Source organism: Oncorhynchus keta, chromosome 24 (assembly GCF_023373465.1).
Source record: "Oncorhynchus keta strain PuntledgeMale-10-30-2019 chromosome 24, Oket_V2, whole genome shotgun sequence".
NCBI classification, from domain to species: Eukaryota; Metazoa; Chordata; class Actinopteri; order Salmoniformes; family Salmonidae; genus Oncorhynchus; species Oncorhynchus keta.
Window position 1 is genome coordinate 2,986,813 of NC_068444.1, and position 27,933 is coordinate 3,014,745.

The 27,933-nt window shown below is 46.1% G+C and overlaps 1 protein-coding gene across 12 annotated transcripts in view; it reads right to left on the reverse strand.

The window, feature by feature from the left end:
• Nucleotides 1-27,933, reverse strand: part of LOC118381162 (transforming acidic coiled-coil-containing protein 2-like) — an 85,268-nt gene that overhangs the window by 14,569 nt on the left and 42,766 nt on the right. For 8 of the 12 annotated variants that reach the window (XM_052477461.1, XM_052477463.1, XM_052477457.1 and 5 more), the window contains 8 exons: nt 27,732-27,781; nt 26,671-26,750; nt 26,079-26,304; nt 24,897-25,046; nt 19,844-19,891; nt 11,221-11,379; nt 10,934-11,010; nt 5,543-5,586 (listed from right to left, as the gene is read on the reverse strand). In XM_052477461.1, the coding sequence (XP_052333421.1) occupies nt 5,543-5,586; nt 10,934-11,010; nt 11,221-11,379; nt 19,844-19,891; nt 24,897-25,046; nt 26,079-26,304; nt 26,671-26,750; nt 27,732-27,781 (834 nt within the window). Of the gene's footprint in view, nt 1-5,542; nt 5,587-10,933; nt 11,011-11,220; nt 11,380-19,843; nt 19,892-23,354; nt 23,448-24,896; nt 25,047-26,078; nt 26,305-26,670; nt 26,751-27,731; nt 27,782-27,933 lie in introns of all 12 variants that reach the window. The other 4 variants (XM_052477465.1, XM_052477464.1, XM_052477460.1 and 1 more) reach the window with 4 other exon arrangements.

Here is a 27,933-nt window from a genome sequence, read left to right on the forward strand (position 1 = left end):
GGAGGATGAGAGCGGAGGATTAGAGAGGAGGAGGAGAGAGGCGGAGGAGAGCGGAGGAGGAGAGTGGAGGTGGAGAGAGGAGGAGGAGAGTGGAGGAGGAGAGAGGAGGAGGAGAGGAGGAGGAGAGAGGAGGGAGGAGAGGAGGAGAGAGGAGGAGGAGAGCGGAGGAGGAGAGCGGAGGTGGAGAGAGGAGGAGGAGAGAGGAGGGGGAGAGAGGAGGAGAGAGGAGGAGGAGAGCGGAGGTGGAGAGAGGAGGAGGAGAACAGAGGTGGAGAACAGAGGTGGAGAGAGGAGGAGGAGGAGAACAGAGGTGGAGAGAGGAGGAGGAGGAGGGGGAGAGCTTAATAAGATGTATTTATATTAGCAAATTGAAGGGTGAAAGCCTTTGCTGCATTAGAGGTGGTAACACAGTTTACGTCAATAGCAGATTCAGATTCAGATTTAATGTTTCATTTTGTCTTAACATACTGAACAGTTTGTGAGGTAAGGGAGAATGAACCAAATATTGATATAAATCCCCTGTGATGTTAAATCCCCTGTGATGTTAAATCCCCTGTGATGTTAAATCCCCTAAATGCCCTGTGATGTTAAATCCCCTGTGATGTTAAATCCTCTGTGATGTTAAATCCCCTGTGATGTTAAATCCCCTAAATGCCCTGTGATGTTAAATCCCCTGTGATGTTAAATCCCCTGTGATGTCAAATCCCCTGTTATGTTAAATCCCCTGTGATGTTAAATCCCCTGTGATGTTAAATCCCCTGTGATGTTAAATCCCCTAAATGCCCTGTGATGTTAAATCCCCTGTGATGTTAAATCCCCTGTGATGTCAAATCCCCTGTTATGTTAAATCCCCTGTGATGTTAAATCCCCTGTGATGTTAAATCCCCTGGGATGTTAAATCCCCTGGGATGTTAAATCCTCTGTGATGTTAAATCCCCTGGGATGTTAAATCCTCTGTGATGTTAAATCCCCTGGGATGTTAAATCCCCTAAATCCCCTGTGATGTTAAATCCCCTGTGATGTTAAATCCCCTGTGATGTTAAATCCACTGGGATGTTAAATCCCCTGTGATGTTAAATCCCCTAAATGCCCTGTGATGTTAAATCCCATGGATGTTAAATCCCCTGTTATGTTAAATCCCCTGTGATGTTAAATCCCCTGTTATGTTAAATCCCCTGGGATGTTAAATCCCCTGTGATGTTAAATCCCCTGTGATGTTAAATCCCCTAAATCCCCTGTGATGTTAAATCCGCTGGGATGTTAAATCCCCTGTGATGTTAAATCCCCTAAATCCCCTGTGATGTTAAATCCCCTGGGATGTTAAATCCCCTGTGATGTTAAATCCCCTGTGATGTTAAATCCTCTGTGATGTTAAATCCCCTGTGATGTTAAATCCACTGGGATGTTAAATCCCCTGTGATGTTAAATCCCCTGTGATGTTAAATCCCCTAAATCCCCTGTGATGTTAAATCCCCTGGGATGTTAAATCCCTTGTGATGTTAAATCCCCTAAATCCCCTGTGATGTTAAATCCCCTGTGATGTCAAATCCCCTGTTATGTTAAATCCCCTGTGATGTTAAATCCCCTGTGATGTTAAATCCTCTGTGATGTTAAATCCCCTGGGATGTTAAATCCTCTGTGATGTTAAATCCCCTGTGATGTTAAATCCCCTGTGATGTTAAATCCCCTGTGATGTTAAATCCTCTGTGATGTTAAATCCTCTGTGATGTTAAATCCCCTGTGATGTTAAATCCTCTGTGATGTTAAATCCTATGTGATGTTAAATCCCCTGTGATGTTAAATCCCCTAAATCCCCTGTGATGTTAAATCCCCTGTGATGTCAAATCCCCTGTTATGTTAAATCCCCTGTGATGTTAAATCCCCTGTGATGTTAAATCCCCTGGGATGTTAAATCCCCTGTGATGTTAAATCCCATGTGATGTTAAATCCCCTGTGATGTTAAATCCCCTAAATACCCTGTGATGTTAAATCCCCTGTGATGTTAAATCCCCTGTGATGTTAAATCCCCTGTGATGTTAAATCCCATGTGATGGTAAATCCCCTGTGATGTTAAATCCCCTAAATACCCTGTGATGTTAAATCCCCTGTGATGTTAAATCCCCTGTGATGTTAAATCCCATGTGATGTTAAATCCCCTGTGATGTTAAATCCCCTAAATACCCTGTGATGTTAAATCCCCTGTGATGTTAAATCCCCTGTGATGTTAAATCCCCTGTGATGTTAAATCCCCTGTGATGTTAAATCCTCGGTGATGTTAAATCCCCTGGGATGTTAAATCCCCTAAATCCCCTGTGATGTTAAATCCCCTGGGATGTTAAATCCCCTGTGATGTTAAATCCTCTGTGATGTTAAATCCCCTAAATCCCCTGGGATGTTAAATCCCCTGGGATGTTAAATCCTCTGTGATGTTAAATCCCCTGTGATGTTAAATCCCCTGGGATGTTAAATCCTCTGTGATGTTAAATCCTCTGTGATGTTAAATCCCCTGTGATGTTAAATCCTCTGTGATGTTAAATCCTCTGTGATGTTAAATCCCCTGTGATGTTAAATCCCCTGTGATGTCAAATCCCCTGTTATTTTAAATCCCCTGTGATGTTAAATCCCCTGGGATGTTAAATCCCATGTGATGTTAAATCCCCTGTGATGTTAAATCCCCTAAATCCCCTGTGATGTTAAATCCCCTGTGATGTTAAATCCCCTGTGATGTTAAATCCCCTGTGATGTTAAATCCTCTGTGATGTTAAATCCCCTGGGATGTTAAATCCTCTGTGATGTTAAATCATCTGTGATGTTAAATCCCCTGTGATGTTAAATCCCATGTGATGTTAAATCCTCTGTGATGTTAAATCCTCTGTGATGTTAAATCCCCTGTGATGTTAAATCCCCTGTGATGTTAAATCCACTGGGATGTTAAATCCCCTGTGATGTTAAATCCTCTGTGATGTTAAATCCCCTGTGATGTTAAATCCCCTAAATCCCCTGTGATGTTAAATCCCCTAAATCCCCTGTGATGTTAAATCCCCTGGGATGTTAAATCCCCTGTGATGTTAAATCCCCTGTGATGTTAAATCCCCTGTGATGTTAAATCCCCTGTGATGTTAAATCCTCTGTGATGTTAAATCCCCTAAATCCCCTGTGATGTTAAATCCTCTGTGATGTTAAATCCTCTGTGATGTTAAATCCCCTGTGATGTTAAATCCCCTGGGAGGTTAAATCCTCTGTGATGTTAAATCCTCTGTGATGTTAAATCCCCTGTGATGTTAAATCCTCTGTGATGTTAAATCCTCTGTGATGTTAAATCCCCTGTGATGTTAAATCCCCTGTGATGTTAAATCCCCTGTTATGTTAAATCCCCTAAATCCTCTGTGATGTTAAATCGCCTGGGATGTTAAATCCCCTGTGATGTTAAATCCCCTGTGATGTTAAATCCCCTGTGATGTTAAATCCCCTGTGATGTTAAATCCCCTGTGATGTTAAATCCTCTGTGATGTTAAATCCCCTGTGATGTTAAATCCCCTGTGATGTTAAATCCTCCGTGATGTTAAATCCCCTGTGATGTTAAATCCCCTGTGATGTTAAATCCTCTGTGATGATAAATCCCCTTTGATGTTAAATCCTCTGGGATGTTAAATCCCCTGTGATGTTAAATCCCCTGTGATGTTAAATCCCCTGGGATGTTAAATCCTCTGTGATGTTAAATCCTCTGTGATGTTAAATCCCCTGTGATGTTAAATCCTCTGTGATGTTAAATCCTCTGTGATGATAAATCCCCTTTGATGTTAAATCCTCTGGGATGTTAAATCCCCTGTGATGTTAAATCCCCTGTGATGTTAAATCCCCTGGGATGTTAAATCCTCTGTGATGTTAAATCCTCTGTGATGTTAAATCCCCTGTGATGTTAAATCCTCTGTGATGTTAAATCCTCTGTGATGTTAAATCCCCTGTGATGTTAAATCCCCTGTGATGTCAAATCCCCTGTTATTTTAAATCCCCTGTGATGTTAAATCCCCTGGGATGTTAAATCCCCTGTGATGTTAAATCCCCTAAATCCCCCGTGATGTTAAATCCCCTGTGATGTCAAATCCCCTGTTATTTTAAATCCCCTGTGATGTTAAATCCCCTGGGATGTTAAATCCCCTGTGATGTTAAATCCCCTGTGATGTTAAATCCTCTAAATCCCCTGTGATGTTAAATCCCCTGTGATGTTAAATCCCCTAAATCCCCTGTGATGTTAAATCCCCTGTGATGTTAAATCCCCTAAATCCCCTGTGATGTTAAATCCCCTGTGATGTTAAATCCCCTGTGATGTTAAATCCCCTGTGATGTTAAATCCTCTGTGATGTTAAATCCCCTGGGATGTTAAATCCTCTGTGATGTTAAATCATCTGTGATGTTAAATCCCCTGTGATGTTAAATCCCCTGTGATGTTAAATCCTCTGTGATGTTAAATCCTCTGTGATGTTAAATCCCCTGTGATGTTAAATCCCCTGTGATGTTAAATCCACTGGGATGTTAAATCCCCTGTGATGTTAAATCCTCTGTGATGTTAAATCCCCTGTGATGTTAAATCCCCTAAATCCCCTGTGATGTTAAATCCCCTAAATCCCCTGTGATGTTAAAACCCCTGTGATGTTAAATCCCCTGTGATGTTAAATCCCCTGTGATGTTAAATCCCCTGTGATGTTAAATCCTCTGTGATGTTAAATCCCCTAAATCCCCGGTGATGTTAAATCCCCTGTTATGTTAAATCCCCTAAATCCTCTGTGATGTTAAATCGCCTGGGATGTTAAATCCCCTGTGATGTTAAATCCCCTGTTATGTTAAATCCCCTGTGATGTTAAATCCCCTGTGATGTTAAATCCCCTGTGATGTTAAATCCTCTGTGATGTTAAATCCCCTGTGATGTTAAATCCCCTGTGATGTTAAATCCTCCGTGATGTTAAATCCCCTGTGATGATAAATCCCCTGTGATGTTAAATCCTCTGGGATGTTAAATCCCCTGTGATGTTAAATCCCCTGTTATGTTAAATCCCCTAAATCCTCTGTGATGATAAATCCCCTGTGATGTTAAATCCTCTGGGATGTTAAATCCTCCGTGATGTTAAATCCCCTGTGATGTTAAATCCCCTGTGATGTTAAATCCCCTGTTATGTTAAATCCCCTGTTATGTTAAATCCCCTGTTATGTTAAATCCCCTAAATCCTCTGTGATGATAAATCCCCTTTGATGTTAAATCCTCTGGGATGTTAAATCCTCCGTGATGTTAAATCCCCTGTGATGTTAAATCCCCTGTGATGTTAAATCCCTGTTATGTTAAATCCCCTGTGATGTTAAATCCCTGTGATGTTAAATAGTGAGCTGTTTATCTCATGTCAAATAATTACATTGTATATGTTTTATTTAGGCACAGATCTAAATGTCGTCGTAACGTTCAAGACAATAATTGTAAAGCGTGTATGAAAACCCCTGAGCTTCACTGGGGATGAGACAGTATGACTGTAGCTGTCAGAGAAACACTCACCAATCATCTGTGCAATGGTCTTCTCATACTCGGACACGATTCTCCTGTGAACCACAAACGGCAAAAGATGAATTGATAAATAAAAATATTCAACACTTTTGTTTCGTTAGCATAAGGCATGAGCATGTTTCTGAAAGACACATATGAGTTCTTTGAGGTGAAAACACAGGTTGAGTTTTTCTTTGCGTCGGTCGATCACGAACAATGTTATGACTCAAAAATAGGGCTGGTACCAGTACTGTATCACTGTGTAACCAACCGATGGTTACAGATCAAGACTGACAAGAAAATATAATAACCGTAAAAATCTATATATGTATATACATGCACACACAAACAGAATACAGCTGATGTCGGAACTTTACATACACTTATGTTGGAGTCTTTAAAACTCGTTTTTCAACCTCTACACAAATTTCTTGAAAACAAACTATTATTTTGGCAAGTCGGTTAGGACATTTAGTTTGTCATTTTTCCAACAATTGTTCACAGACTGATTATTTCACTTATAATTCACTGTATCACAATTCCAGTGGGTCAGACGTTTACATACACTAAGTTGACTGTGCCTTTAAACAGCTTGTAAAATTCCAGAAAATGATGTCATGGCTTTAGAAGCTTTTGATATGCTAATTGACACAATTTGAGTAAATTGGAGGTGTAACCTGAAAGGCCGCTCAGCAAGGAAGAAGCCACTGCTCCAAAACCTCCATAAAAAAGCCAGACTACAGTTTGCAACTGCACAAACAATAGAATTGTTTGGCCATAATGACCATCGTTATGTTTGGAGTAAAAAAGGGAGGCTTGCAAGCCGAAGAACACCATCCCAACCGTGAAGCATGGGAGTGGCAGCATCATGTTGTGGGGGTGCTTTGCTGCAGGAGGGACTGGTGCACTTCACAAAATAGATGGAATCATGAGCATGGAAAATTATGTGGATATATTGAAGCAACATCTCAAGACATCAGTCAGGACGTTAAAGCTTGGTCGCAAATGGGTCTTCCAAATGGACAATGACCCCAAGCATACTTCCAAAGTTGTGGCAAAATGGCTTAAGGACAACAAAGTCAAGGTATTGGAGTGGCCATCATAACTCAATTCTATTGAAAATCTGTGGGCAGAACTGAAAAAGTGTGTGTGAGCCAGGAGGCCTACAAACCTGACTCAGTTACACCAGCTCTGTCAGGAGGAATGGGCCAAAATTCACCCAACTCATTGTGGGAAGCTTGTAGAAGGCTACCCGAAACGTTTGACCCAAGTTAAACAATTTAAAGGCAATGCTATAAAATACTAATTAACTGGGAATGTAATGAAATAATTAAAATCTGCAATAAATCATTTCACATTCTTAAAAGAAAGTGGTGATCCTAACTGACCTGGAACAGGGAATTTTTACTAGGAATAAATGTCAGAAATTGAGAAAAATTTAGTTTAAATGTATTTGGCTGAGGTGTATGTAAACTTCCGACTTCAACTGTATATATACAAATAGTATATATATATATATATATATATATACACACACACATACCGGAAATATACACATAGTATATACACACACATACAGTATACTCTACTGTTCAAAAGTTTGGGGTCACTTAGAAACGTTCTTGTTTTTGAAAGAAATGCAAATCTATTGTCCATTTATAATAACATAAAATGGATCAGAAATACAGTGTAGACATTGTTAATGTCAACTACCTCTTTCCCTACTGTATTTAATTTATTTATTTATTTTGCTCCTTTGCACCCCATTATTTTATTTCTACTTTGCACTTTCTTCCACTGCAAATGTACCATTCCAGTGTTTTACTTGCTATATTGTATTTACTTTGCCACCATGACGTTTTTTTGCCTTTACCTCCCTTCTCACCTCATTTGCTCACATTGTATATAGACTTGTTTATACTGTATTATTAACTGTATGTTTTTTTACTCCATGTGTAACTCTGTGTCATTGTATGTGTCAAACTGCTTTGCTTTATCTTGGCCAGGTCGCAATTGTAAATGAGAACTTGTTCTCAACTTGACTACCTGGTTAAATAAAGGTGAAATAAATAAATAAAAATTGGCTGGGCAATTACCTTCATCTAAAATTCCTTGACAGTCACATCCCTACCCACAAAAGTGAGTTGGACGAGGCCATCTAAAGACCTCATCAGGTATCTGTTTAAATCTTTCACTGCTTGTTTTGGGTGAGATGAGGGCAGCAGGAAGGCTCCTAAATGCTTGTTTTGGGTGAGATGAGGGCAGCAGAAGGAAGGCTCCTAAATGCTTGTTTTGGGTGAGATGAGGGCAGCAGAAGGAAGGCTCCTAAATGCTTGTTTTGGGTGAGATGAGGGCAGCAGAAGGAAGGCTCCTAAATGCTTGTTTTGGGTGAGATGAGGGCAGCAGGAAGGAAGGCTCCTAAATGCTTGTTTTGGGTGAGATGAGGGCAGCAGCAGGAAGGCTCCTAAATGCTTGTTTTGGGTGAGATGAGGGCAGCAGCAGGAAGGCTCCTAAATGCTTGTTTTGGGTGAGATGAGGGCAGCAGGAAGGATCCTAAATGCTTGTTTTGGGTGAGATGAGGGCAGCAGGAAGGATCCTAAATGCTTGTTTTGGGTGAGATGAGGGCAGCAGGAAGGAAGGCTCCTAAATGCTTGTTTTGGGTGAGATGAGGGCAGCAGCAGGAAGGCTCCTAAATGCTTGTTTTGGGTGAGATGAGGGCAGCAGAAGGAAGGCTCCTAAATGCTTGTTTTGGGTGAGATGAGGGCAGCAGGAAGGCTCCTAAATGCTTGTTTTGGGTGAGATGAGGGCAGCAGGAAGGCTCCTAAATGCTTGTTTTGGGTGAGATGAGGGCAGCAGGAAGGCTCCTAAATGCTTGTTTTGGGTGAGATGAGGGCAGCAGAAGGAAGGCTCCTAAATGCTTGTTTAGGGTGAGATGAGGGCAGCAGAAGGAAGGCTCCTAAATGCTTGTTTTGGGTGAGATGAGGGCAGCAGGAAGGCTCCTAAATGCTTGTTTTGGGTGAGATGAGGGCAGCAGGAAGGCTCCTAAATGCTTGTTTTGGGTGAGATGAGGGCAGCAGAAGGAAGGCTCCTAAATGCTTGTTTTGGGTGAGATGAGGGCAGCAGGAAGGCTCCTAAATGCTTGTTTTGGGTGAGATGAGGGCAGCAGGAAGGCTCCTAAATGCTTGTTTTGGGTGAGATGAGGGCAGCAGGAAGGAAGGCTCCTAAATGCTTGTTTTGGGTGAGATGAGGGCAGCAGGAAGGAAGGCTCCTAAATGCTTGTTTTGGGTGAGATGAGGGCAGCAGAAGGAAGGCTCCTAAATGCTTGTTTTGGGTGAGATGAGGGCAGCAGGAAGGAAGGCTCCTAAATGCTTGTTTTGGGTGAGATGAGGGCAGCAGCAGGAAGGCTCCTAAATGCTTGTTTTGGGTGAGATGAGGGCAGCAGGAAGGCTCCTAAATGCTTGTTTTGGGTGAGATGAGGGCAGCAGGAAGGCTCCTAAATGCTTGTTTTGGGTGAGATGAGGGCAGCAGGAAGGCTCCTAAATGCTTGTTTTGGGTGAGATGAGGGCAGAAGGAAGGCTCCTAAATGCTTGTTTTGGGTGAGATGAGGGGCAGAAGGAAGGCTCCTAAATGCTTGTTTTGGTGAGTGAGATGAGGGCAGCAGGAAGGGCTCCTAAATGCTTGTTTTGGGTGAGATGAGGGCAGCAGGAAGGCTCCTAAATGCTTGTTTTGGGTGAGATGAGGGCAGCAGAAGGAAGGCTCCTAAATGCTTGTTTTGGGTGAGATGAGGGCAGCAGGAAGGCTCCTAAATGCTTGTTTTGGGTGAGATGGGCAGCAGGAAGGCTCCTAAATGCTTGTTTTGGGTGAGATGAGGGCAGCAGAAGGAAGGCTCCTAAATGCTTGTTTTGGGTGAGATGAGGGCAGCAGGAAGGCTCCTAAATGCTTGTTTAGGGTGAGATGAGGGCAGCAGAAGGAAGGCTCCTAAATGCTTGTTTTGGGTGAGATGAGGGCAGCAGGAAGGCTCCTAAATGCTTGTTTTGGGTGAGATGAGGGCAGCAGGAAGGCTCCTAAATGCTTGTTTTGGGTGAGATGAGGGCAGCAGAAGGAAGGCTCCTAAATGCTTGTTTTGGGTGAGATGAGGGCAGCAGGAAGGCTCCTAAATGCTTGTTTTGGGTGAGATGAGGGCAGCAGAAGGAAGGCTCCTAAATGCTTGTTTTGGGTGAGATGAGGGCAGCAGGAAGGCTCCTAAATGCTTGTTTTGGGTGAGATGAGGGCAGCAGAAGGAAGGCTCCTAAATGCTTGTTTTGGGTGAGATGAGGGCAGCAGGAAGGCTCCTAAATGCTTGTTTTGGGTGAGATGAGGGCAGCAGGAAGGCTCCTAAATGCTTGTTTTGGGTGAGATGAGGGCAGCAGAAGGAAGGCTCCTAAATGCTTGTTTTGGGTGAGATGAGGGCAGCAGGAAGGCTCCTAAATGCTTGTTTTGGGTGAGATGAGGGCAGCAGGAAGGCTCCTAAATGCTTGTTTAGGGTGAGATGAGGGCAGCAGAAGGAAGGCTCCTAAATGCTTGTTTTGGGTGAGATGAGGGCAGCAGGAAGGCTCCTAAATGCTTGTTTTGGGTGAGATGAGGGCAGCAGAAGGAAGGCTCCTAAATGCTTGTTTTGGGTGAGATGAGGGCAGCAGAAGGAAGGCTCCTACATGTCAAGAAAGTAAACTAGTAGCATGAAACAGGAACTATCGTATTTACAAAGACTGCACATACTGTACGTCGGGAGCAGATCAGCCTGTACTTTACATAACATCAGCACACAATGCTTTTGGACACATGCGTTCAGTCTTTTTCAGACAGCTTTGTTTTGGTGTTGTCGGATAGAGAGGTAAAGCGGGTGGATTAGCCTCCCCCTCTTAGCTACTTAACCCTCCTTATCGTTGGGACCAATCAGCCTAATGAAATAAGTCCCCTAGTTAATCTGAACTACACTCTTACAAAAAAAAAAAACTGTGATGTCTACAACCTAAAAGGGTTCTTTTTGGATGTCCCCATAGGAGAACCCTTTGAAGAACCCCTTTTTGGTTCCAGGTAGAACCGTTTTGTGATCCATGTAGAACAATTTCCACAGAGGGTTCTACATGGATCCTGAAAGGGTTCTACCTGAAACCAAAAAGGGTTCTACCTGGAACAAAAAAGGGTTCTACCTAAAACAAAAAGGGGTTCTACCTAAAACAAAAAGGGGTTCTACCTAAAACAAAAAGGGTTCTACCTAAAACAAAAAAGTGTTCTACCTGGAACAAAAAAGGGTTATCTTATGGGGACAGTTGAAGAACCCTTTTGGAAACCTTTTTACTAAGAGGGTAGGCATGACTGACCGTTGTCAAGGTAACGTGCCTGACTGACAGTTGATCCTCTCACCTCATCTCCAGCACTTCCTGTCGACTGTCCTCGTATTTCCTCTGCCACTCCAGTACCTCCTTCTCCTTGGACACGATCTGAGAGGGAGGAAGGGAGAACTTTAGCAGGTGCAGTTCACGTACACATCAGGAGAAAAACTATGAAGGGATCTGTCTGTCTAAGGTAAACATTCGTATGAATATGACTACTACTGAATGTCAACCTGTTCCTCCAACACGGTAACACTCCTACAATGGATATGACTTTGACAGTAGTGAGTGGTGTGGGTGGTGTGGGTAGAGGGGCACCTCTTCTCGTGCGATGCCCAGAGAGTAATCTAGGTCTTTGGATAGGTAGGGACTCTCCCTCTCCCCGTCTCCGTAGCTCGCCGTCTGGGTGTAAAGGCAATTCTTGGTCACCATGCTGTCCCTGTCCACTGTTGATGACATCACTTCTCTGTCTCTCTGCTGCCCAGGTCAAGTGTCAGGGAAGTGGAAGAGGAAGAGGAGGGGGGAGAGAGACAGGTACAGACAGTTGGTTAGGTATCTGATTGATCTAATGGTGTTTTCTGGAAGCTTTCCCAGAATCCCCAGGTTTTTCCAAAAATCCCAGTGGGAAGATTCCGGAATCAGCAGGGAATGAGCAGGGAATCAGCAGGGAATCAACAGGGAATCAGCAGGGAATGAGCAGGGAATCAACAGGGAATCAGCAGGGATTGAGCAGGGAATCAACAGGGAATCAGCAGGGAATGAGCAGGGAATCAACAGGGAATCAGCAGGGAATGAGCAGGGAATCAACAGGGAATCAGCAGGGAATGAGCAGGGAATCAACAGGGAATCAGCAGGGAATGAGCAGGGAATCAGCAGGGAATGAGCAGGGAATCAACAGGGAATCAGCAGGGAATCAACAGGGAATGAGCAGGGAATGAGCAGGGAATCAGCAGGGAATCAACAGGGAATCAGCAGGGAATGAGCAGGGAATGAGCAGGGAATGAGCAGGGAATCAGCAGGGAATCAACAGGGAATCAGCAGGGAATGAGCAGGGAATGAGCATTGAATGAGCAGGGAATCAGCAGGGAATCAGCAGGGAATCAACAGGGAATCAGCAGGGAATGAGCAGGGGATGAGCAGGGAATGAGCAGGGAATCAACAGGGAATCAGCAGGGAATGAGCAGGGAATCAGCAGGGAATGAGCAGGGAATGAGCAGGGAATGAGCAGGGAATCAACAGGGAATCAGCAGGGAATGAGCAGGGAATCAACAGGGAATCAACAGGGAATCAGCAGGGAATGAGCAGGGAATCAACAGGGAATGAGCAGGGAATCAACAGGGAATCAGCAGGGAATCAGCAGGGAATCAACAGGGAATGAGCAGGGAATGAGCAGGGAATGAGCAGGGAATCAGCAGGGAATCAGCAGGGAATCAACAGGGAATGAGCAGGGAATCAACAGGGAATCAGCAGGGAATGAGCAGGGAATGAGCAGGGAATCAACAGGGAATCAGCAGGGAATGAGCAGGGAATCAACAGGGAATGAGCAGGGAATCAACAGGGAATCAGCAGGGAATCAGCAGGGAATCAACAGGGAATGAGCAGGGAATGAGCAGGGAATGAGCAGGGAATCAGCAGGGAATCAGCAGGGAATCAACAGGGAATGAGCAGGGAATGAGCAGGGAATCAGCAGGGAATGAGCAGGGAATGAGCAGGGAATGAGCAGGGAATGAGCAGGGGATGAGCAGGGAATGAGCAGGGAATCAACAGGGAATCAACAGGGAATGAGCAGGGAATCAACAGGGAATCAGCAGGGAATCAGCAGGGAATCAGCAGGGAATCAGCAGGGAATCAACAGGGAATCAGCAGGGAATGAGCAGGGAATGAGCAGGGAATCAACAGGGAATCAACAGGGAATGAGCAGGGAATGAGCAGGGGATGAGCAGGGGATGAGCAGGGAATCAGCAGGGAATCAACAGGGAATGAGCAGGGAATCAGCAGGGAATCAGCAGGGAATGAGCAGGGAATGAGCAGGGAATGAGCAGGGAATCAGCAGGGAATGAGCAGGGAATCAGCAGGGAATCAACAGGGAATGAGCAGGGAATCAGCAGGGAATCAGCAGGGAATCAGCAGGGAATCAACTGGGAATGAGCAGGGAATCAGCAGGGAATCAACAGGGAATCAGCAGGGAATCAGCAGGGAATCAACAGGGAATCAGCAGGGAATCAGCAGGGAATGAGCAGGGGATGAGCAGGGAATCAGCAGGGAATGAGCAGGGAATCAGCAGGGAATCAACAGGGAATGAGCAGGGAATCAGCAGGGAATCAGCAGGGAATCAGCAGGGAATCAACAGGGAATGAGCAGGGAATCAGCAGGGAATCAACAGGGAATCAGCAGGGAATCAGCAGGGAATCAACAGGGAATCAGCAGGGAATCAGCAGGGAATGAGCAGGGAATGAGCAGGGAATCAGCAGGGAATCAGCAGGGAATCAGCAGGGAATGAGCAGGGAATGAGCAGGGAATCAGCAGGGAATCAGCAGGGAATCAACAGGGAATCAGCAGGGAATCAGCAGGGAATCAACAGGGAATCAGCAGGGAATGAGCAGGGGATGAGCAGGGAATGAGCAGGGAATGAGCAGGGAATGAGCAGGGAATCAACAGGGAATGAGCAGGGAATCAGCAGGGAATGAGCAGGGAATGAGCAGGGAATCAGCAGGGAATCAACAGGGAATCAGCAGGGAATCAGCAGGGAATTAGCAGGGAATTAGCAGGGAATGAGCAGGGAATCAGCAGGGAATCAGCAGGGAATTAGCAGGGAATGAGCAGGGAATCAGCAGGGAATGAGCAGGGAATCAGCAGGGAATCAGCAGGGAATCAACAGGGAATCAGCAGGGAATGAGCAGGGAATGAGCGGTGAATGAGCAGGGAATCAGCAGGGAATCAACAGGGAATCAGCAGGGAATGAGCAGGGAATGAGCATTGAATCAGCAGGGAATGAGCAGGGAATGAGCAGGGAATCAGCAGGGAATCAGCAGGGAATGAGCAGGGAATGAGCAGGGAATCAGCAGGGAATGAGCAGGGAATGAGCAGGGAATCAACAGGGAATCAGCAGGGAATGAGCAGGGAATGAGCAGGGAATCAGCAGGGAATCATCAGGGAATCAACAGGGAATTAGCAGGGAATGAGCAGGGAATCAACAGGGAATCAGCAGGGAATGAGCAGGGAATGAGCAGGACATCTGGAATCCTTCCTGTAAAACAACAACAGGGAAAGTTACCTGCCTTTAAAACCCTACAGGCAACATAATACACTCTTTGTAGGATCCTGAACTAAACCAAACCCCTATGTAGCATCGTATTGGATCAGAAAGATGCCCCCACACCACAGCCAAACTCTATATGCAAAATGAGGCAGCCTCTGCAATGATGGTAGCTACAAAGTGGGATCCTTGGGACTTCCCTACTCTAAACCTAACCTTACCCCTACCCTAACCTTTGCCTAACCCCTACTCTAAACCTAACCTTAACCCCTACCATAACCTTTACCTAACCCCTACCCTACCCTACACCTAACCGTAACCCCTACCCTAACCTTTGCCTAACCCCTACTCTAAACTTAACCTTTACCCCTATCATAACCTTTACCTAACTGTAATCCCTACCCTAACCTTTGCCTAACCCCTACTCTAAACTTAACCTTTACCCCTATCATAACCTTTACCTAACCGTAACCCCTACCCTAACCTTTGCCTAACCCCTACTCTAAACTTAACCTTTACCCCTATCATAACCTTTACCTAACTGTAATCCCTACCCTACACCTAACCGTAACCCCTACCCTACCCTACACTTAACCGTAACCCCTACCTTAACCTTAACCTTAACGTTAACCATAACCTTTATCTAACCCCTACCCTAACCCTAACCTTAACGTTAACCATAACCTTTATCTAACCCTTACTTTAACTGTTAGAAATGTGAACTTCAATGGGGTTACATCAGAGTTAGACAAGGATCCCTCTTAGATTTTCTCCTGCAATGATGCTCCTTTGAGATTTGGGCAGCTGGTAGCAACATAAACAATCGTCAATCCCAGAGCTGTGGCCCTGTGATTGGCTGAAGCTGCAACAGCTTGGCTGTGATTGGGTCCAGGCAAGGCAAAGAGGCAGTATTGCTGGGGGAGGGATAGGAATAGGGTAGCAGCACAGGGTTGTGCCGGTCAGCCGGTAATTGACTGTTAATTAACATAAACACATTTAGCATCTCCTGGCTTCCACGAATAGCCTACAAGACACTGATGCAGACCTCTGGAGCATCTACAGTATAAAACGTATAATAAATCCATGTAATATATATTATATTAATATATTTATTATGTAATATATTCTACACCATCACAATAAACAGGTCTAAATAAACATTATGATATGAAGAAAATGTAGTCTATTTCAGAAGAACAGAATACTCTGAGTTGTCCTTATGTTAGGTCCTGATCTGGCTATGCCATATGGCTGTGGGCTACACTAGTTCATTTAGCAGACAAGATGTGCTTATAATTCCGTGGCATTATTTTACAGTATGAAGAATACAATTGAACAAAGCTGAATAAAATCGAAAGGATATTTTCCACAAACGATTTGAGAGAGTGCGCACATGCGGATATTCTGTGTTGAAAAGTAAATGTGGACAGTTCTTCCAACATTTTCAATATGCGCCTCGGAATTCTATAAGGACCCGCGCAGTTGCGTCCCAAATGTGTCTGTCTTCACTTGTAGCCTGTGAGAAGGACCCGATTACTTAACAGGAGTTGGCTAATAGGAACTGAGATATCTGACAGCCATGTGAGTGAGAGGTGCTTCAGAGCACGCAGCCGGGAGAAGGGAATTATAATTATTATATTCAGCCCAAGGGCACAACGACCACTGGCCGCAAAAGGCATGGATTATTCTTTTAGGAGGCATTGTGGCCCTTGTAAAGCGGATTAATGTGTATATTTTATTAAGAAGAAGCAGCATTATCACCCTGCATACCACTGCTGGCTTGCTTTCTGAAGCTAAGCAGGGTTAGTCCTGGTCAGTCCCTGGATGGGAGAGCAGATGCTGTTGGAAGTGGTGTTGGAGGGCCAGTAGGAGGCACTCTTTCCTCCGGTCTAAAAAATATCCCAATGCCCCAGGGCAGTGATTGGGGACATTGCCCTGTGTAGGGTGCTGTCTTTTGGATGGGACGTTAAACGGGTGTCCTGACTCTCTGAGGTCATTAAAGATCCCATGGCTCTTATCGTAAGAGTAGGGGTGTTAACCCCGGTGTCCTGGCCCTCACACCATCACGGTCACCTAATAATCCCCAGTTTACAATTGGCTCATTCATCCCCTGTAACTATTCCCCAGGTCGTTGCTGCAAATGAGAACGTGTTCTCAGTCAACCTACCTGGTAAAAAAAAATATATAATAATATGTTAATTGTGATACAAACCTTATTGAAAAATATATAGACCTATGGGCTAAGTTACAAGAGGTGTGAGACTATGGTTTGAAAAAAGGCATGTGCTGTTTCTTGCCTTACTGCACACAGCTGGTCACAAGTGACAGGACAATATTGTCACCCATCAGACTATTCTTGATTTGTGTGAATGTTTTGATTTAGACCTTTAGCACCTGCATCCAAACAGGGACAGGGGGAAATACATATCTAATGCACTTAACTTCTTGGTGATTGGGGGGGGCAGTATTGAGTAGCTTTGGATGAATAAGGTGCCCAAAGTAAACTGCCTGCTACTCAGGCCCAGTTGCTAATATATGAATATTATTATTAGTATTGGATAGAAAACACTCTGAAGTTTCTAAAACTGTTTGAATGATGTCTGTGAATATAACAGAACTCATATGGCAGGCGAAAACCTGAGAAAAATCCAACCAGGAAGTGGGAAATCTGAGGCTTGTAGTTTTTTAAAACGTATCCCCTATTGTAGACACAGTGGGATATTGGTTATATTGCACTTCCTAAAGCTTCCACTAGACTAACTACAAACTTTATTGACCCCCACCCCCAAACCCACAAAAAAAATTAAATGGTTTAATCCTCTCTGTGGGGGATAAGAGGATGAGTTGATTGAATTGGGGCCTCATGGGGGTGTAGGAGATTTACAGCCCCACTAATATAGAGACATCTACCTGTCCGTTTTATTGCTTCTTTAATCAGAACAACAGTTTTCAGCTGTGCTAACATAAATGCAAAAGGTTTTTCTAATGATCAATTAGCATTTTAAAATGATAAACTTGGATTAGCTAACACAACGTGCCATTGGAACACAGGAGTGATGGTTGCTGATAATGGACCTCTGTACAACTACGTAGATATTCCATTAAAAAAATCTGCCGTTTCCAGCTACAATAGTCATTTACAACATTAACAATGTCTACACTGTATTTCTGATCAATTTGATGCTATTTTAATGGACATTTTTTTTTGCTTTTCTTTCAAAAACAAGGACACTTCTAAGTGACCCCAAACTTTTGAACTGTTGTGCACTATGTAGGGCTCTGGTCTAAAGTAGTGCACTACACAGGTCTCTGGTCTAAAGTAGTGCACTACACAGGTCTCTGGTCTAAAGTAGTGCACTATGTAGGGCTCTGGTCTAAAGTAGTGCACTACACAGGTCTCTGGTCTATAGTAGTGCACTACACAGGTCTCTGGTCTATAGTAGTGCACTATACAGGTCTCTGGTCTAAAGTAGTGCACTATGTAGGGCTCTGGTCTAAAGTAGTGCACTACACAGGTCTCTGGTCTAAAGTAGTGCACTACACAGGTCTCTGGTCTAAAGTAGACTTCCCTCCCTCTACCTACCTCCCTCCCTCCCTCCCTCCCTCTACCTAATATACTTTACATAGAGGTAAACCTTAAGACAATAACAAAGCAGACACATTAATAACAATGACAAACGAGAGAGAGAGGGGAGAGAGAGAGAGAGAGAGAGAGAGAGAGAGAGAGAGAGAGAGAGAGAGAGAGAGAGAGAGAGAGAGAGAGAGAGAGAGAGGAGAGAGAGAGAGAGAGAGAGAGAGAGAGAGAGAGAGAGAGAGAGAGAGAGAGAGAGAGAGAGAGAGAGAAAGAGAGAGAGAGAGAGAGAGAGAGAGAGAGAGAGAGAGAGAGTTACTAGAGAAAGAGAAGAGGAAAGAGAGAGAGGAGAGTTACAGGGGGTAACAGGGCAGTAGGAGAACAGTTACTAGGGGGTAACAGGACAGTAGGAGAACAGTTACTAGGGGGTAACAGGGCAGTAGGAGAACAGTTACTAGGGGGTGATGGGGCAGTAGGAGAACAGTTACTAGGGGGTGATGGGGCAGTAGGAGAACAGTTACAGGGGGTGATGGGGCAGTAGGAGAACAGTTACTAGGGGGTAACAGGGCAGTAGGAGAACAGTTACTAGGGGGTGATGGGGCAGTAGGAGAACAGTTACTAGGGGGTGATGGGGCAGTAGGAGAACAGTTACTAGGGGGTAACAGGGCAGTAGGAGAACAGTTACTAGGGGGTGATGGGGCAGTAGGAGAACAGTTACTAGGGGGTGATGGGGCAGTAGGAGAACAGTTACTAGGGGGTAACAGGGCAGTAGGAGAACAGTTACTAGGGGGTGATGGGGCAGTAGGAGAACAGTTACTAGGGGGTGATGGGGCAGTAGGAGAACAGTTACTAGGGGGTGATGGGGCAGTAGGAGAACAGTTACTAGGGGTGATGGGGCAGTAGGAGAACAGTTACTAGGGGGTAACAGGGCAGTAGGAGAACAGTTACTAGGGGGTAACAGGACAGTAGGAGAACAGTTACTAGGGGTTGACTGGTCAGGGGGTGAGGGGGTGATGGGGCAGTAGGAGAACAGTTACTAGGGGTTGACTGGTCAGGGGGTGAGGGGGTGATGGGGCAGTAGGAGAACAGTTACTAGGGGTTGACTGGTCAGGGGGTGAGGGGGTGATGGGGCAGTAGGAGAACAGTTACTAGGGGGTGATGGGGCAGTAGAAGAACAGTAACTAGGGGGTGATGGGGGAGTAGGAGAACAGTTACTAGGGGGTGATGGGGCAGTAGGAGAACAGTTACTAGGGGGTAACGGGGCAGTAGGAGAACAGTTACTAGGGGGTGATGGGGCAGTAGGAGAACAGTTACTAGGGGGTGATGGGGCAGTAGGAGAACAGTTACTAGGGGGTGATGGGGCAGTAGGAGAACAGTTACTAGGGGGTAACAGGGCAGTAGGAGAACAGTTACTAGGGGGTGATGGGGCAGTAGGAGAACAGTTACTAGGGGGTGATGGGGCAGTAGGAGAACAGTTACTAGGGGGTAACAGGGCAGTAGGAGAACAGTTACTAGGGGGTGATGGGGCAGTAGGAGAACAGTTACTAGGGGGTGATGGGGCAGTAGGAGAACAGTTACTAGGGGGTGATGGGGCAGTAGGAGAACAGTTACTAGGGGGTGATGGGGCAGTAGGAGAACAGTTACTAGGGGGTAACAGGGCAGTAGGAGAACAGTTACTAGGGGGTGACTGGTCAGTAGGAGAACAGTTACTAGGGGGTGATGGGGCAGTAGGAGAACAGTTACTAGAGGGTGACTGGTCAGGGGGTGAGGGGGTGATGGGGCAGTAGGAGAACAGTTACTAAGGGGTGACTGGTCAGGGGGTGAGGGGGTGATGGGGCAGTAGGAGAACACTTACTAGAGGGTGACTGGTCAGGGGGTGAGGGGGTAACAGGACAGTAGGAGAACAGTTACTCGGGGGTGACTGGTCAGTAGGAGAACAGTTACTAGGGGGTGACTGGTCAGGGGGTGAGGGGGTGATGGGGCAGTAGGAGAACACTTACTAGAGGGTGACTGGTCAGGGGGTGAGGGGGTAACAGGACAGTAGGAGAACAGTTACTAGGGGATAACAGGGCAGTAGGAGAACAGTGACGAGGGGGTGACATTTCTCCTCTTACTTTGGGTGAACTGAAGAGATTCCACCTGCTGGGCTTCTTGAGGAGGGACTGTGGAGTGGGGAAACATCAGACAGCATGAGACAGAGACGAGATGGGAGGAAGAGGAGGAAGAGGAGTAAGAGGAGTGGGGAAACATCAGACAGCATGAGACAGAGACGAGATGGGAGGAAGAGGAGGAAGAGGAGTAAGAGGAGTGGGGAAACATCAGACAGCATGAGACAGAGACGAGATGGGAGGAAGAGGAGGAAGAGGAGTAAGAGGAGTGGGGAAACATCAGACAGCGTGAGACAGAGACGAGATGGGAGGAAGAGGAGGAAGAGGAGTAAGAGGAGTGGGGAAACATCAGACAGCGTGAGACAGAGACGAGATGGGAGGAAGAGGAGGAAGAGGAGGAAGAGGAGTGGGGAAACATCAGACAGCATGAGACAGAGACGAGATGGGAGGAAGAGGAGGAAGAGGAGGAAGAGGAGTGGTGAAACAGACAGCGTGAGACAGAGACGAGATGGGAGGAAGAGGAGGAAGAGGAGGAAGAGGAGTGGTGAAACAGACAGCGTGAGACAGAGACGAGATGGGAGGAAGAGGAAGAGGAGGAAGAGGAAGAAGAGGAGTGGGGAAACATCAGACAGCGTGAGACAGAGACGAGGTGGGAGGAAGAGGAGGAAGAGGAGGAAGAGGAGTGGTGAAACAGACAGCGTGAGACAGAGACGAGATGGGAGGAAGAGGAAGAGGAGGAAGAGGAGTGGTGAAACAGACAGCGTGAGACAGAGACAAGATGGGAGGAAGAGGAGGAAGAGGAGGAAGAGGAGGAAGAGGAGTGGGGAAACATCAGACAGCGTGAGACAGAGACGAGATGGGAGGAAGAGGAGGAAGAGGAGGAAGAGGAGTGGTGAAACAGACAGCGTGAGACAGAGACGAGATGGGAGGAAGAGGAAGAGGAGGAAGAGGAAGAAGAGGAGTGGGGAAACATCAGACAGCGTGAGACAGAGACGAGATGGGAGGAAGAGGAAGAGGAGGAAGAGGAGGAAGAGGAGTGGGGAAACAGACAGCGTGAGACAGAGACGAGATGGGAGGAAGAGGATGAGGAGGAAGAGGAGGAAGAGGAGGAAGAGGAGTGGGGAAACAGACAGCGTGAGACAGAGACGAGATGGGAGGAAGAGGAAGAGGTGGAAGAGGAAGAAGAGGAGTGGGGAAACATCAGACAGCGTGAGACAGAGACGAGATGGGAGGAAGAGGAAGAGGAGGAAGAGGAAGAAGAGGAGATGGGGAAACATCAGACAGCGTGAGACAGAGACTAGATGGGAGGAAGAGGAGGAAGAGGAGGAAGAGGAGTGGTGAAACAGACAGAGTGAGACAGAGACGAGATGGGAGGAAGAGGAAGAGGAGGAAGAGGAAGAAGAGGAGTGGGGAAACATCAGACAGCGTGAGACAGAGACGAGATGGGAGGAAGAGGAGGAAGAGGAGGAAGAGGAGTGGGGAAACATCAGACAGCGTGAGACAGAGACGAGATGGGAGGAAGAGGAGGAAGAGGAGGAAGAGGAGTGGTGAAACAGACAGCGTGAGACAGAGACGAGATGGGAGGAAGAGGAAGAGGAGGAAGAGGAGTGGTGAAACATCAGACAGCGTGAGACAGAGACGAGATGGGAGGAAGAGGAAGAGGAGGAGGAAGAGGAGTGGTGAAACAGACAGCGTGAGACAGAGACGAGATGGGAGGAAGAGGAAGAGGAGGAAGAGGAAGAAGAGGAGTGGTGAAACAGACAGCGTGAGACAGAGACGAGATGGGAGGAAGAGGAGGAAGGGGAGGAAGAGGAGTGGGGAAACATCAGACAGCGTGAGACAGAGACGAGATGGGAGGAAGAGGAAGAGGAGGAGGAAGAGGAGTGGTGAAACAGACAGCGTGAGACAGAGACGAAATGGGAGGAAGAGGAAGAGGAGGAGGAAGAGGAGTGGTGAAACAGACAGCGTGAGACAGAGACGAGATGGGAGGAAGAGGAGGAAGAGGAGGAAGAAGAGGAGTGGTGAAACATCAGACAGCGTGAGACAGAGACGAGATGGGAGGAAGAGGAAGAGGAGGAAGAGGAGGAAGAGGAAGAAGAGGAGTGGGGAAGAGACATGGGAATAGACAGGGGTAGGGTTTCAGGTCCTTTCGGGAAGACTCTGCTGTCCTAGCTTCAGGGGGAAGATGGACAGGGACTCTGCTGTCCTACCATCAGTGGTAAGATGGACAGGGACTCTGCTGTCCTGGCATCAGGGGGAAGATGGGCAGAACTCTACTGTCCTAGCATCAGGGGGGAAGATGGACAGGGACTCTGCTGTCCTAGCGTCAGGGGGGGAATATGGACAGGGACTCTGCTGTCCTAGCGTCAGGGGGGGAATATGGACAGGGACTCTGCTGTCGTAGCGTCAGGGGGGGAAGATGGACAGGGACTCTGCTGTCCTAGCGTCAGGGGGGGAAGATGGACAGGGACTCTGCTGTCCTAGCGTCAGGGGGAGATGGACAGGGACTCTGCTGTCCTAGCATCAGGGGGAAGCTGGTTCCACCATTGGGGTGCCAGGACAGAGAAGAGCTTGGACTGGGCTGAGCGGAAACTGCCTCCTGTAGGGGTGGGAAGTCCAAGAGACCAGTGGTGGACCGTAGATTACTTTCAGGGTGATGAAACATCTCAAATCAAGTTGTGAAATCTCGCACCTTCTCCAAACCTTCAACCAGGCGTCAATGAACCTTCTTTCTGCGGACATTCAACCTGAAATGAGGTTGACACTTGAGGAAACCTACCCAACAGACCTCACTTTCAGCACATCTGGCGTGACCCTGTTGTGTTCATCAGTGTTGTTGTTATTTACCAGAAAAATAACAGTATATCATCATAAATAATGACTCCCATTTGATTGAGGAATGACAATACAGATTGATGAGTAGGTTTTGCAAAATTCCAGTAGCTTTCACCAAAATTCCCAAGTTTTCCAGAAATCAGTGTTGGAAGAGTCCCGGAATAAAGATAGAATAAGCAGGTGGAAATCCCGATTCCTCCAAACAGGATTTCTGGAAAACCTGGGAATTTTGGTGAATGTTACCGGAATTGTGCAACCCTAGGAATGAGGATAACGTGGCGTTATCAGATGGTGGCTGACCCAGATGAAGTCAACCATATCCCAAGTCACCTTCGTATTTATCGAAGCCTTTCCTGATCAGGCCAACAGGCAACATGCATGGATGGGTTTGATACAAAGGAGAGAAAAGGCCCAGCGCTCTTTTCTGCTGTTTCAGGAAAGCTGGTGATTGGAATTCAGGGGTTAGGGGTCACAGGTCAGGGGCTACAAGCCGTGTTAGGTGGAGAAATACAGGGAGAGGCAGCAGCAGTTATTGTTATTGTTGAGTAACGGCCATGGGCTCACACAATGGTGTTACTAAAGGGGGGCAGGCTGAGACACGCTCATGCTGCTCTCACAGTCACACATCGACACACACACACACGGTGAGCAGGTACAGGTGCAGGCTGGTTCAGCTCAGTACCTGGGGGGTGACAGTGGAGAGGGAGGGGCTGTCTGAGATGTGTTTGGCTACCTGCAGAGCCTCTATCCTCAGAGCAGCTAGAACCAGTTCCTCCTGAGACGCAGGTAGGACAGGGGGACGGGGGGGTGAGTGGGAGGAGTGGGAGAAGGGAGGGTGTGGCCAGAGGGAGGAGGAGGAAGGGTGTGTCCATAGGGAGGAGGAGGAAGGGTGTTGCCGGAGGGAGAAGGAGGAGACATAAAGAGAACCAGAAGTTGAGGCTACTTACTTCCCACCTACAGAACCCACACACACTCACAGATCAACAAACAGTCACACAGACATACAGTAGTCAACACTTAACAGGCTAACATATTGTAGATAAAAGGAAGCTCAATGAAAGTAATGGAGTAGCTAAGGTAAAGGAAACTGACTAGACAACAGGGTGAAAATGAAGAGAGGCAGAGACAGTGAGGACACACACTCATCCTCAAACACCAATAGTGTTACCATGATAAATCAATAATATAACTATGATAAATCAACAATATAAATCAATAATATAACCATGATAAATCAATAATATAAATCAATAACATACATCAATAATATAAATCAATAATATAAATCAATATATAAATCAATACTATAACCATGATAAATCAATAATAGAAATCAATAATATAAATCAATAATATAAATCAATAACATAAATCAATAATATAAATCAATAATATAACCATGATAAATCAATGACATAACCATGATAAATCAATAATATAACTATGATAAATCAATAATATAACTATGATAAATTAATAACATAAATCAATAATATAAATCAATAATATAACCATGATAAATCAATGACATAACCATGATAAATCAATAATATAACTATGACAAATCAATAATATAAATCAATAATATAACCATGATAAATCAATAATATAAAGCAATAATATAACCATGATAAATCAATAATATAAATCAATAATATAACTATGATAAATCAATAATATATATCAATAATATAACCATGATAAATCAATAATATAACTATGATAAATCAATAATATATATCAATAATATAATCATGATAAATCAATAATATAAATCAATAATATAACCATGATAAATCAATAATATAATAATATTCAATAATATAACCATGATAAATCAATAATATAACCATGATAAATCAATAATATAATAATATTAAATAATATAACCATGATAAATCATTGATTTATTCAATAATATAACTATGGTAAATCAATACTATAAATCAATAATATAACCATGATAAATCAATAATATAATAATATTCAATAATATAACCATGATAAATCAATAATATAAATCAATAATATAACCATGATAAATCAATAATATAATAATATTCAATAATATAACCATGATAAATCAATAATATAAATCAATAATATAACCATGATAAATCGATAATATAAATCAATAATCATGATAAATCATTAATACGATAGAGAGGGTCCAACAGGAAGCTGGTTGACACGCGAGGGATGACTCTGACTCTAATCAACACACCTGTAGTTTGAGGGCGAAGGCAGGGGGGTTGGTCTCTGCCAGGTCAGCCTCCACAGCCTCCAGGTGCACCAGGGGGTCAGGGCACTCAGACAGCCTGGTTAAGTGGGGTGCGTCTGGGGCTGGGACCTCCATAGGGCCCTGGGTGGGTAGCTACAGTACAGGGTGTGGCAGCAGGGAGGTGGAAGGGGGTGAGGAGGGGGTGAGGAGGGGGTGAGGAGCGGGGTGAGGAGCGGGGTGAGGAGGGGTGAGGAGCGGGGTGAGGAGGGGGCGAGGAGGGGGCGAGGAGGGGGCGAGGAGCGGGGTGAGGGAGGGGGCGAGGAGGGGGCGAGGAGCGGGGTGAGGAGGGGGTGAGGAGGGGCGAGGAGGGGGCGAGGAGGGGGCGAGGAGGGGGCGAGGAGCGGGGGCGAGGAGCGGGGTGAGGAGGGGGCGAGGAGGGGGAAGCGAGCGAGGGTGAGGAGGGGGTGAGGAGGGGGCGAGGAAGAAGCGAGGAGGGGGCGAGGAGGCGAGGAGCGGGGTGAGGAGGGGCGAGGAGGGGGCGAGGAGCGGGTGAGGAGGGGGTGAGGAGGGGGCGAGGAGAAGCGAGGAGGGGGCGAGGGGCGAGGAGCGGGTGAGGAGGGGGCGAGGAGGGGGCGAGGAGCGGGGTGAGGAGGGGGCGAGGAGGGGCGAGAGGAGCGGGGCGAGGAGCGGGGTGAGGAGGGGGTGAGGAGGGGGTGAGGAGCGTGGTTAGAAGCGAGGTGAGGAGGGGGTGAGGAGGGGGTCAGCATTGCACGGCAAAGCTTTGGGCAGTGTCAGCAGAAGGTTGGGAGGGGCTGAGTTGCTGAGACGGAGGTATGAGTTGTCTCTTGTTGGCCGGTAGGTAGTTTATGGTAATTACCTGATGGAAGCTAACTTAAGCCAGGGATTTGATAGTTTACCCGGGGTAGCATCTACACTGTAGGCCATACAGTATTTAGGGTTGGCACTGTCGCCCTCTACTGTACACATGACACGGACAGAGTTGAGAGGTCACCGCACAGCAAACTGGGAAAGAAAATGTGTCGTAACGTTGTATTCTGAGACGAGCCTGACACAAAGGGCATATGGAAGACGACGAGCAACGCACGGTCATATCATCAGGTGTATTGATCCACCCCCCCCCAAACGTATTGATTGACAACCAGAGAGTTCGGTATTGTGACTCACCAGTCCATGATCCCTGTCTGTGCTCTGTGTCCGGCTGAGTGACCGGCTCTCTCTCTTCCTGGTCTTCTCCTTCTCTCCAGCGGACCACTCCGGACCGGGCCGAGACCACTCCGGGCCGGGCCGAGAGCCCTCCGGACCGGGCCGGGACCCCTCCGGACCGGGCCGAGAGCCCAGCACCGGGGTCTTCATCTGGGCTGTGATCTGGGCCTCTATCTCCTCAAAGCTCCTAGAGAGAGGGAGAGAAGGAAGGAGGAATGTTGAGGAGAACAGACAGGATCTCTGTGTGGTAGAAGCATTACATTAGTGACTAGAACGGGATAGTGAAATGTTGTTCGGCATACCCTTCTAAATCTGAATGACATTTAGAACGAATTACTAATAACTTTAAAATGCAGTGCTCATGTTGATTATTGTGTGTGACTAAAGGGTGTGTGTGTGTGTGTGTGTGTGTGTGTGTGTGTGTGTGTGTGTGTGTGTGTGTGTGTGTGTGTGTGTGTGTGTGTGTGTGTGTGTGTGTGTGTGTGTGTGTGTGTGTGTGTGTGTGTGTGTGTGTGTGTGTGTGTGTGTGTGTGTGTATCTCAATGTGTTGTACCCTGTGCAGGGAGAGTTCGGTTCTGATCTGTGGTTAGGGTCTGTCACAGAGTCCAGCTTCAAGTAGAGAGCAGAAGGTTTCTTCACAGACAGAGGATGGAGAGAGAGAGAGAGTGTGAGAGAGGGCAGGGGTGTGTGAGAAAGACAGAGAGTGTGTGTGTGAGTGAGAGAGAACGTGAGAGTGTGAGAGATAGAGTAGGGGAGAGAGAACGTGAGAGAGAGAGAGAGAGAGTAGGAGAGGACATTAATTCAATTAGACCCAACCAAATCACGAGAAAACAAAAAGACAATTACAAGACACATTGGAAATAATTAACAAAAATCAGAGCGAAATAGAATGCTAGTTGGCCCTAAACAGAGTACACAGTGGCAGAATACCTGACCACTGTGGAAAAAACACCTGACCACTGTGGTAAAATACCTGACCACTGTGGCAGAATACCTGACCACTGTGGCAGAATACCTTACCACTGTGGAAAAAACACCTGACCACTGTGGTAAAATACCTGACCACTGTGGCAGAATACCTGACCACTGTGGTAAAATACCTGACCACTGTGGTAAAATACCTGACCACTGTGGTAAAATACCTGACCACTGTGGCAGAATACCTGACCACTGTGGTAAAATACCTGACCACTGTGGTAAAATACCTGACCACTGTGGTAAAATACCTGACCACTGTGGTAAAATACCTGACCACTGTGGCAGAATACCTGACCACTGTGGTAAAATACCTGACCACTGTGGTAAAATACCTGACCACTGTGGTAAAATACCTGACCACTGTGGTAAAATACCTAACCACTGTGGTAAAATACCTGACCACTGTGGTAAAATTCCTGACCACTGTGGTAAAATACCTGACCACTGTGGTAAAATACCTGACCACTGTGGTAAAATACCTGACCACTGTGACTGACCCAAACTTAAGGGAAGCATTGACCATGTACAGACTCGGTGAGCATAGCCTTGCTATTGAGAAAGGCCACCGTAGGCAGACATGGCTCTCAAGAGAAGATGAAGAGGAACCTTCCTATCTGACTGTGGATAGATACTCACCGATGAAGAAGAGACAATCTTTTCCATGTACTCAATCTCATAGTCGGACACTGATGGAGACAACAGAAAAGACTGAGTTAGAGATAGAAAGAGAAGATAGTCGGAGGAAGAGAGGAATGAGAAGAGGAAGAACAGAGACAGTTAAGGACAGAAAATGCTGGACTAGACTAGACTTGACTAGACTAGGCTGGACAAGACTAGG